Genomic DNA, 10,765 nt, shown 5'->3' on the forward strand with positions numbered 1-10,765 from the left:
GGGGCTTGGTAATTAAATCAACTCTTTTAGAATACACAACTGGTTCTTTTATGCATTCTAAATATGCTTAGGTGCTTAAGACTTTACTCAACTACTAAATACATGTGGTACTAGCATAGCAATTGCCAAACAACCGCTCCTATCAAGTAGTCATATTAAGCTATTAATCTCAATCATCCTGCACTTCATTGTGTATGTCTCTGTCTGTGTCTCTCTCGCCTATCTATTTTTATCTTAAACATTGTCTGAGTCTTAAGTATGTGCGTGGCTGTTTTTTTTCCCCCTGTGTTGAAGCTAGGTTCCAATTGCGTCAATAAAGGTTTATTCAAAGGCTAAACATCAGTCTCTCTCCCCCCCACCACCCCCCCCCCCCCCCCCCCCCCCCCAGGTGCTCCGGCAGCTGCAGCAGGGCCTGGCCAAGTGCTACTCGGTGGCATTCGAGAAGAGCGGCGCCGTGTCGGACGCCAAGATCACGCCGCACACGCTCAACTTTGTCAAGAAGCTGGTGAGCACCTTCGGCGTGGGTCTGGAGAACGTGTCCAACGTGTCCACCATGTTCTCCAGCGCCGCCTCGGAGTCGCTGGCCCGCCGCGCCCAGGCCACGGCCCAGGACCCCGTCTTCCAGAAGATGAAGGGGCAGTTCGCCACAGGTCAGTCGCTCTCCGCTGCTTTATTGTCACGTTTTCAGTTGGCTTTCTCGATTGCTTTTGACTCTATAAGAGCCGGCTGGTTTCTCACTAGATGCGTTGCGTGTGATCCTTCAGCCGAAGGGTTGCTGGTTCAATCCCACTGAGTTTCCACCTTCAATTGGAGCTACCTGGACTACCGGGATCGTTGTTGTCTTGTTGTGAGTGAAGCGAATTCCTCGTAATAGGATGCCGTCCATTTAAGCAGTACGAGGTTTGCTCTGTTTCCCGACTGGTTTGTTGAACAAATGATACCGTTAACAAGTGTGCCATTATCTCGGTTCTGTAACTTCATAGTTACATTTTCATACTAATTAATGTTTTGATCCGTCGCTCCATGTGAAGATTTTCTCAACATAGCTGTGACAGGCAACACAGGCTGTTCTCAAAACCCTCACGCAATCGTATTGTTGTGATGTTGTTGTGATTTCTTGATTTCTTGACTACAACACATACATTTAGCTACACTTGGTGCTGGGAGCATATTTTGGGCCATCAGCATGGTTTAGCATTTACTCCCGCCCCCCACCTCCCCTAGCTCCGACCCCACCCCCAACGACGCAAACACCGCTTTGAAACCTCTGTGTCACTGCCTCCTTTCAAGACACCTGGCGCCCCCCCCCGCCCCCCCCAGTGTCTCTCTCCTCTTGAGCATCGCCACACTGCCACAACTCCCCGAGCGCTTAGTTCTGCTAACAGCAGGCCATCTGATGTTTCCCCCCCTTCCCTCTGAGCTGGGTGTCGTGACTGTGAGATCTTTTTGAAGAGCAACAGCGTGGCGAGCATACGGCGGTCTCTCTTCGTACGCGTGGAAGGAGGAGGAGCGCCAGTTCATATGCCGAGCATGTGGCCGGCAGGTGCGTGTCAAGCTGTGGTGACTCAGAAGCCAGCAACACCTCCGTGATCACAGCTCCTCCGGGCCCTCCCCGGGGAGACCCCCAGCATCCGTCAGAAAACTGACGGACAAGAAAAAACGTCCAGGCCCGTCCCAAGTCCCGTATTCTTTTTAAGAAGAATGAAAAACAGATAGGCCCCCCTCTCCACCAGGGGATGGATGTGGATGTGCGTCGGTCTGTTCACCCTTGCGGTCTCCCCCGTGCGTTGACACCCAGGTGCTGTTCGTTTTAGCGTTTAGTGCCTTGACGTCACGCCCTCGCGGTGCTGCATCTGGAACACAAGTGCACCAGAACACGAGGATCTCAACCAAATGATTTGATTTAGTGGTCCGGAGGGGGGGCCGCGTGTGTGTGTGTGCGCATGTGTGTATGTTCCTCGCTCTCGCTACATGTGCATACAGTTTACACACCTCGGTGGGTTTGGAACATTAACAGCTTGTGCACTGCCTCATGTGAGCGTGTTTAGTCTCCCCGCTCGCTACACTTGGCGTCGGCTAACACAATGACACAGTTCAGCGGCCCTGCTATAGGCCGAGCTGTGGTCAGCAGCGATCCCATTGGCTGAACTCTACGTAAACTGTGTTCAAGGCCGTCGGTATGACTCATGTGCTTCAGGTATAGAGATGAAGGGGGTGTCACGTGACTGGTCCGGGGCTGCAGGTAAAATCTGAAGAGCCTTACATCAAGGTTTTCCGCCCTAGGGCAAACTTTGGATGTTTGGCGGCTGGGCAGTCGGGGCTTTGGCCTGCGGAATTCATTTCCAAACCACAAGTATATTAAATCAGCAGCATGAGAAAATACCACATTTTCCAACTGTCTGGAGTGTGAGCCACGCACTTGTACACTGAATAGGTGTGACAGGTTATTAAATTAGGGAGAAAGCTCCTTCGAGTTCCTGGCATTTGCGTAGCAGAGGTGAACTCTCCGCCCATCGGTATGCGTTAAAGTCAGCAATCGCACCCTCCATAGAACTTCTCTCTGTGGTTCTCTCTCAGGTTCTCATTCTGGTTCTCTCCCCGGTTATCTCCCCAGTTCTCTCCCCGGTTCTCTGGTTCTGTGTCTGGTTCTCTGGTTCTGTGTCTGGTTCTCTGGTTCTCTCTCTGTTCTCTTTCTGCTTCTCTCCCTCCCTGGTTCTCTCCTTCGCTTGCTCCATCTCTCTCTCTCTCTTCTCTTTCTCCTCTGCTAACCAGCAGTGCTAATGTGTTTGGCCCTGGGAAAAAGCCAGTTTAAGGGTTGGGCGGGGGGGGGGGATTTGAAAGCGTCTGGAGGAGAGAAGGGAGGAGGTTGAGTCAGCGAAGGGAAGCGGCCAATGAGAGGAGAGCCGTGAAACTGGAGAAGAGTAAAATGGACACTGCAAGCACACCGTGTGCTTCATACACGTGCTATCCGAGGAAAACACCTGTGTGCTCACCGCAAGGCTCGGCCTGTTGGTCCGCTTCATGCTCCACGGTGAGGCATCCAAGTCGCAGACTTAGGAGATGAAATTCATTCATGTATAATTTACTCAACGAAAAAAGTGATTAACACCGATTGCAGCTACAAAAACGCCAGCTTATCTGCCCAACATTCTTCACATTGTTTTAGGAAAAGGTTGCGTGAGGCAATGCAACCATGTGATCACAAACTGGCAAAGCACATCTGGTGAGTTTGGAAAGAAGAGGGAGAGTAGCTGGACTGTGTCACACGGTGGAGTTCTAGAGAGCCAGATGTTGGGTCCTGCATCCCTCACCATGACCACGGTCTCACAAGGGCCCTTGCCAGGACCCACAGTCTCGCAAGGGCCCTCGCCAGGAGCACGGTCTAGCAAGGGCCCTCGCCAGGAGCGCAGTCTAGCAAGGGCCCTCGCCAAGTACAGCGGTCTCGCAAGGGCCCTCGCCAAACACCACAGCCCCTCAAGGGCCCTCATCAGGACCCACGGGCGCGCCAGGGCCCCAGGTCTCACAAGGGCCCTCGCTCCGAACCTTGGTCTTGTAAGGGCCCTCGCCAAGAGCCACGGCCCACGCGAGGGCCCTCGTCTGGGGTTTTGCCCATGGCAGCGGGGTTTAGGGGGGGGAGGGGGAGGAGCAAGGGCGTCGGAGGGAGAGAACCATGCCGTGCCTCCGGAGCGGAACAAACAGCGTCTCACTCCACCGCTGAGCAGCCAAGTGCCTCCCCACTCCCCCCACTCCCCCCCACTCCCCCTCCTCCCCTTCCTCCTCTACCACCCCCCCCCCCCCCCCCCCCCACCCCCCCCACCGCCAGCGTCAGGGGTGCTGTCGCTGTCGGAGGGTTTGTGGGCTGGAAAATATGGGTTTATGTGTGCACACATACCATTTGGCAGCGGGGATGCATTCAAATCCAATTACGGCGCACGCCATTTGCATGAGTTACCGTGTTAGCGGTGGGTCCGCTCTCCACAGACCTTTGTTCTAAAGGGCCTCTTCTGGAAACAAAACAATCACACACACACGTTCTCCGGCTCCTTAATTCCCCCCTCATGGGAAGTTCCACCCGCCCGCCCCCCCGCCCGTTTCCCCCCCCCCCCCCCCCCCCCTCCCGCACTTGTTTTCGCTAAGGAGACGCTTTGCATTGTTCGGCTCAACTTATAATTTAGCATAATGGCTTTGGTTTCCCTTGTGGTGAGATGGTTTATTTGGAGGAGCTGACAGCCTTTCAACAGCCCAACTCAAGCTTTAAACGTAGTATTTTATAAATGGTGCGAGTTTGGGGGAGCATCATCCAAAGCTCTGCGTGCGTGTGTGTGTGCGTGTGTGTGTGTGTGTGTGTGTGTGTGTGTGGTCATGATCACATGTCCCCTCTCCTCTTTTAGCCTCTCTCACACACAGCCCCTAAACAGAAGCGATGCCTGACTTGTCGTCACACACAGCAGTGCTGGCTCCTCCAGGGTGTGTGTTCAGTGATGGCGGTGCAGCAGTATGCTGACTCCTCTCTCTCCCTCCCTCCCTCCCTCTCCCCCCTCCCCTACTCCTCTCAGGCGGGAGGTCTCCGGTCGACAGTGCCGTGTTATTTTCCTCCACTGAGGTCAGAAGGCGGCCTGGCTAGTTATCCTAGCTGCAGGATACTCCATCTCTTACCAGCTGTCCTCCACCCACCTCTCCCTCGCAGCAGAGAACCAACGCTGGGTGTAGCAGGAAGTGGATTTGATTGTGTCACTGCCTCGCTGTGCATGAAGGTCTCAGTGGGAAGGTTTTTTATTGGTTTGGAGTGCAGGTTGGATGCAACGGACGATCTATAGGAAATGGCAGGTTTGATGTGTGTGTGCACTTCTGACATGCATGTTTTTTAATGTTGTTTTTTTCATGTTTAATGTTGCCTCTGTGCGTGCGTGTGTGTGTGTCTCTGTTGTTCTCCTGTGTGTGTGTGTGTGTGTGTGTGTGTGTGTGTGTGTGTGTGTGTGTGTGTGTGTGTGTGAGTTTACAGCCGGGGCCTGTGCTAAAAGGGGAGCTGCGGTGCGGCGAGCATCAGTCAGTCAGAGCCATAATGGCTCATAACTGAAATGTCAAGCAGGATGGTCCTGGTGCTTAGCCTCACTCCATCACAGTAACCACAGGCCTCGTACTGTCTGGCCCGGCCCGTCACGGCGAGGGGGAGGAGACCGCTAGGAATGGAGGGAGGAGGAGAGAGGGAAATAAAGGAATGAATGAAGGAAGAATGATGAAGGAAGGGGAAAAAAGGAGAAAAAAGATTGTTGAGATCTTGTGTCGCCCTATCCTGTCCATCTCCATCGTCAAGATCCGCCTCCTTGTATATTTCCTAAAAGTATTCAATTATAGCGCAGCAAAAATGGCCCAAGATATTGCCCTCTCATTGTCCTGAATATAGCCTGGGCAGTCGGTGCCAAATCCCTTTTACGAGCAAACCGCTGTGTGTCTGATTAAACACTGAGTATTATTGCGTTCTAGCATTTAGGGGGATAATCACGCTGAGATTCTGAAGCCAGGCTCTGTGGCCCAATGTCCTGAAGGAACGGGCCGTGGCTGTGTATTTCTTGTCCACCTCCACACACACACACACACACACACACACACACACACACACACACACACACACACACACACACACACACACACACACACACACACACACACACACACACACACACACACACACACACACACACACAGGGCTAACATATTACGATCAACGCTTGTTGATTGGACAATCAAGCTCAACCTTAACTTCACTGTATCAAAGGCGACTTCAACTGTGAGCTTCGGGCATCTCGCGTTCCTGGCCATGAGGTGGTGACTAATTGAGAACTAATTATAGATTAAAGGGGCATTATGTCCCTTTCTGAGATGTGAAAAGGGCATGCTGGAAAATATTGAAAGCTTTGAATGGCCACCCTTTTCCCCACTGTTTCACGGCCGCAATAAAGCAAGCACCGGTGTGTGTGTGTGTGTGTGTGTGTGTGTGTGTGCGCCTGTTGTTACGAGAGAACAGTCCTGGGGGCTTCTTTTCTTTACTGTGCTCAGTGCCTCTTAGTTGCCAGTGTTACTGCTGCAGCTCATCACACTGTTAGGCGCCATGCGAGTTGTGGGTTGAAACAGGAACGATAGTCTTTATAAAGCTGCCGTGTTTGTGGCTCATGTCTTTCCCAACCATAGAATGATACAGCAAAGTGTGCACTACAGTCTGTTTTGTGTGTAATCATTCTTTGAAAGTAGTTATTAATGAGTGCTGTGGCCATTAAGTTTTCAGGTTATCTGCACAATATTAGGCACTCTATTTTTCCTCCCCACGAAGGGCTTAGGTTTAAGTTGCAACATGTGTGATTATGTGAAAAAGAAATAACAATTAGAAACTGAAGGTAAACACATTACAGTGTGACGCTATGTCAAAGACGTCTATGCATTGTGTTGCAGAGATATTTAGTCAATTTAGCAGCAAGCATTAACCCGTACTCTCTCGTAGTACCACTTTCTACCTCAAGAGGCGACAGCCGTGAGGGGATGAGGCCCAGCACCCAGAATCCTATTCTAACTATATCTTTTATGAATACTCGATTCTGATTTGTCAATCACGGCATTCTACCGGCCATTACTTTTTGTATAGCAGACCGCTGCTTTGCATAATGGACCGTTGGGGGACGCAGTTTGAACCGTATCGAACACATTTGTTTTTTAAGGTGTACATTATCCCTTGCATATTTACCGCTACACATGCTTACTTAGTTTACTAGCTAACCGAGTGCTGCTAATGTGCTGTTGATTCGCCGTGTTTACGCATTTCCTTGTTTTGTACAATGAGGGGGTGGCCACCACCACTTCCTGGTGATTCACCGCCCCCTATTTTGTGGAGGACCACTTCGACAGTCGGAGTCCAAATTGTACACGTTTGTACGATTGTTAAGCAATTGTATGACGATGTGTTTAGCAACCCACACGTTTAAACCTCCCCCTCAATCCCCACCATCTCTCCTCCACCCTCTCCGCCCGCAGACTTTGACTTCATCGTGCCGGGCTCCATGAAGCTGCACAACCTGATCTCCAAGCTGAAGAAGTGGATCAAGATCCTTGAGGCCAAGACAAAGCAACTGCCCAAGTTCTTCCTCATCGAGGAGAAGTGCCGCTTCCTCAGCAACTTCTCGGCACAGACAGCCGAGGTGGAGATCCCCGGGGAGTTCCTCATGCCCAAGCCCACGCACTACTACATCAAGATCGCCAGGTACAGCGGACACACACACACAGACTCACAGACACGCGTACACATATTCCGATCTATTATTTTAGCATCATATTATCATGAGCATCTTTACTGGTCACACAACGGTGCAGTCTCAACCAAAGGTCAGATCTCTGCTGTGGCTCAGACTTTACTAATTTGTGTTTTTATTGGAGCTTCCCTGTTCCGTACGTGCACCGGAACAGCTCCCTCCCCCCCCCCCCCGGTCTAAGTGTCTGGTGCACAGCTGTAGGGCCAGATCTAGTTTGGTTGCTCATAAATAACAGGACCTCCGAAATCCACGCGCACTCTTCCTTTCTCTTGAACCTGTTTTAGGTTGTGTTTATGTTTAATTCAGTATATGCTTTTGAGTTTAACAAACCCAATGCCCCTGGAGAAACGAATACATAAACGAATACATGTCATGGAAAATGACTCTATAGCCTTCCACTTCACACATTTTAATTAGTTCTGCATCTCTATTTCCTCTCCGCTCCTCTCTGATCCTCTCCGCTTCCCTTGTTTTGTTCTTCATCTCCACCTCTTGCTTCTCCTCTCCTCTCCTGCCCGATTCATTTCCATCTCTTCTTCTTTTTGTCTTTCCACCTTTCTTCTCCTGTTGTCTATTTTTTCTCTCCTCTATTTACACTTCCCTCTCCCTCTCTCTTCCAATTCTTGTCTTCTCATCTCTCCGCTCTCCTCTTCTCTCCTTCTCCTCCCCTCTGCTCTTCTCTCCTCTTCTCTCGCCTATCTTTTCTTCTCCCCACATTGTCTCTCCTCCTCGACCCCCCCCCCCCGCCCCTCTCTTCTCTCTCCAATACATTGCCTTTGCTCTTTCATTCTACTGTACTCCCTCCTCTCATCTCTCCTCTCCCATATTCTCCTCCCTCCCCTCTCCTCTCCTCTGCTTTCCTCTCCCTTACACACTTCCTCCCCCCGTCTCCTTTCCTCTGCTTTCCTCACCCCTACTCTCCCCCCCCTCTCCTCTCCTCTGCTTTCCTCACCCCTACTCTCCCCCCCCCTCTCCTCTCCTCTGCTTTCCTCACCCCTACTCTCCCCCCCACTCTCCTCTCCTCTGCTTTCCTCACCCCCCCTCTCCACCCTCCTCTCCTTTCTCCCTGTTCCTTCATCCCCCACTACGCTCCTCTCCTCTGCATTCATCTCCTCCCTCCTCTCTCCTCTCCTCCTCTCCTCTCTCCCTGTCCCTTCATCCCCCACTCATGCTCCTCCTCTCTGCCCCCCCCCCTCCCCCAGGTTCATGCCCAGGGTGGAGATTGTCCAGAAGCACAACACGGCGGCCCGCCGCCTCTACATCCGCGGCCACAATGGCAAGATCTACCCCTACCTGGTGATGAACGACGCCTGCCTGACGGAGTCGCGCCGGGAGGAGCGCGTGCTGCAGCTCCTCCGCCTGCTCAACCCCTGCCTGGAGAAGAGGAAGGAGACCACCAAGAGACACCTCTTCTTCACCGGTAAGACCACCCTCTCCTCCTCTATGATGGGCCCTTCATTGCGTTTATACTGTGCTTTTCAAAGCATTCAAAGCACTTTTAGTGTGTGTGTGTGTGTGTGTGCGCACATGCCTGTCTTGTCAAGTAAAGAGACACTTCCTCTCAATCTTACCCAGCATGCACCGTCCCTTTTTCTCAATCAATACCTCCCCTCCAAAACAAAGTCAAACACGCACTTGCACACGCTGACTACAAACACATTCTAGATCCTTTTCAAGCACAATGTCCTTCTCACCATGTCCCTCCGCCCCGCTGATTGGTTGGTTTGAGGTGAAACCGGGGGACAGGAACTCAGTAAACCTTTCGTGTGGGCCAGCCTATGTCAATGTTTAGACTGCATCCACCTCCACCACCACCACCACCCCCACCACCACTGTCCCACACAGCAGGCTCCCCAGCTGGCCCTCTCCAGCCCCCACTGTTCTGGGCGCTCTGCCACCCCGGACAGTGGGTTGTTGGTGGCGGCGGGGGCTGGGAGAGGGGCGAGCAAGTGTGGTCACGCTGCAATTATTGCGGAAATTCCCGAGTATTTTGGTTGTGGAGTTTGGATCTGCGGTCGGCGGTGCGGTGGTCACGAGCTCAACTGTTGTTTTCCTGAGTCGGGATGTTTACCTTCCTGGATGACGCTGATTCACTTGTTGTGCGCCTCTCTTTCCACCATCCTCTTCTTTTCCCCCGCTCCTGCTCTCCTCTCTCCTTTCCTCCCTTGTTATTCCATGCTCTCCTCCCTCCTTCTCTTCACTCACCTCTGTCTGTCTCTCTCTGTCTGTCTGTCTGTCTGTGTCTCTCTCTCTCTCCCTCTCTCTCTGTCTTTGTCTTTCTCTCTCTCCCTCTCTGTCTGTCTGTCTCACTCCCTCTCTCTCTTTGTCTGTGTCTCTCTCTTTCTCCCTCACCTTTTCCCCTCCACGCTTCGTCTTCCTAATCACTCCACTCCACTACACCCTCCTCCTCCCTCCGCCCCTCCCACCTCGCCCCCTCCCCTCCCCTCCACCTCCCCTCCCCCCCCCCCCCCCCCCCCCAGTGCCCCGGGTGGTGGCGGTGTCCCCCCAGATGCGGCTGGTGGAGGACAACCCGTCCTCGCTGTCCCTGGTGGAGATCTACAAGCAGCGCTGCGCCAAGAAGGGCATCGAGCACGACAACCCCATCTCGCGCTACTACGACCGCCTGGCCACGGTGCAGGCCCGCGGGACGCAGGCCAGCCACCAGGTAGCAAGGGGAGGGCGTCCGTGTGCTGCGGCTCTGGGTGCAAAGGGGGGGGGTTTGTTTGAAATGTACCGTTTTTTGGGGGATTTTCTGTTTTGAGTCATGGAAAGTAAATAAATTGGGATATCTTGATTTGCCGCATTTGATTTAGATTCGTATTTTTAGATTTGTTTCGTCTTTTACTTTTTTTTTGCCGTTTCTTCCAAAAGTATGGCTTAAAAAAACACAACTGACCACTGAGAAACTGTTACTACTGTTATTTTTTCTCAATGGCTTGGCTGGGAATGGGTGTTGTCGAGAAAAGCAAGTGGCATAGCCAAACTAAATGAACCACGAGCGGCCCTCTTCCACATACTCCAGCGTCCACACACCGTATGGCCCATGACGAGCCCACCCATTCCCAGAACGCCGCCCCCCCCCCCCCCCCAGTGGGCATCAAACCCCTAACCCGGGTGTTGTTGACACAATGCACCAGCAGTCAGAGCAACACAGGGACCACCCTCTTACCCTTCCTCCTCCTCCTCCTCCTCCTCCTCCTTCCCCAGGTCCTGCGGGACATCCTGAAGGAGGTGCAGGGCAACGTGGTGCCCCGCAGCATGCTGAGGGAGTGGGCTCTGCACACCTTCCCCAACGCCACCGACTACTGGACCTTCCGCAAGATGTTCACCATCCAGCTGGCGCTCATCGGCCTGGCCGAGTTCATGCTGCACCTCAACCGCCTCAACCCCGAGATGCTGCAGATCGCCCAGGTGAGAGGAGGACACGCACCCTATACGTGGAGACACACGCGCACCCTATACGTGGA

The 10,765-nt window shown here is 52.7% G+C and overlaps 1 protein-coding gene across 1 annotated transcript; it reads left to right on the forward strand.

Moving 5' to 3' along the window:
- Positions 1 to 388: 388 nt before the first annotated feature.
- LOC311370813 (transformation/transcription domain-associated protein-like) lies at positions 389 to 10,709 on the forward strand (the record flags this gene model as incomplete). The annotated part of the gene is made up of 5 exons (XM_084489116.1): positions 389 to 650; positions 7,024 to 7,249; positions 8,501 to 8,718; positions 9,779 to 9,963; positions 10,506 to 10,709. Coding segments are annotated over 5 exons (1,095 nt in total), but the record flags the coding sequence as incomplete, so codon positions are not given.
- Between the last annotated feature and the right edge of the window lie 56 nt (positions 10,710 to 10,765).

Source organism: Micromesistius poutassou, assembly GCF_964030765.1.
Source record: "Micromesistius poutassou genome assembly, contig: SCAFFOLD_6330, whole genome shotgun sequence".
NCBI lineage: Eukaryota > Metazoa > Chordata > Actinopteri > Gadiformes > Gadidae > Micromesistius > Micromesistius poutassou.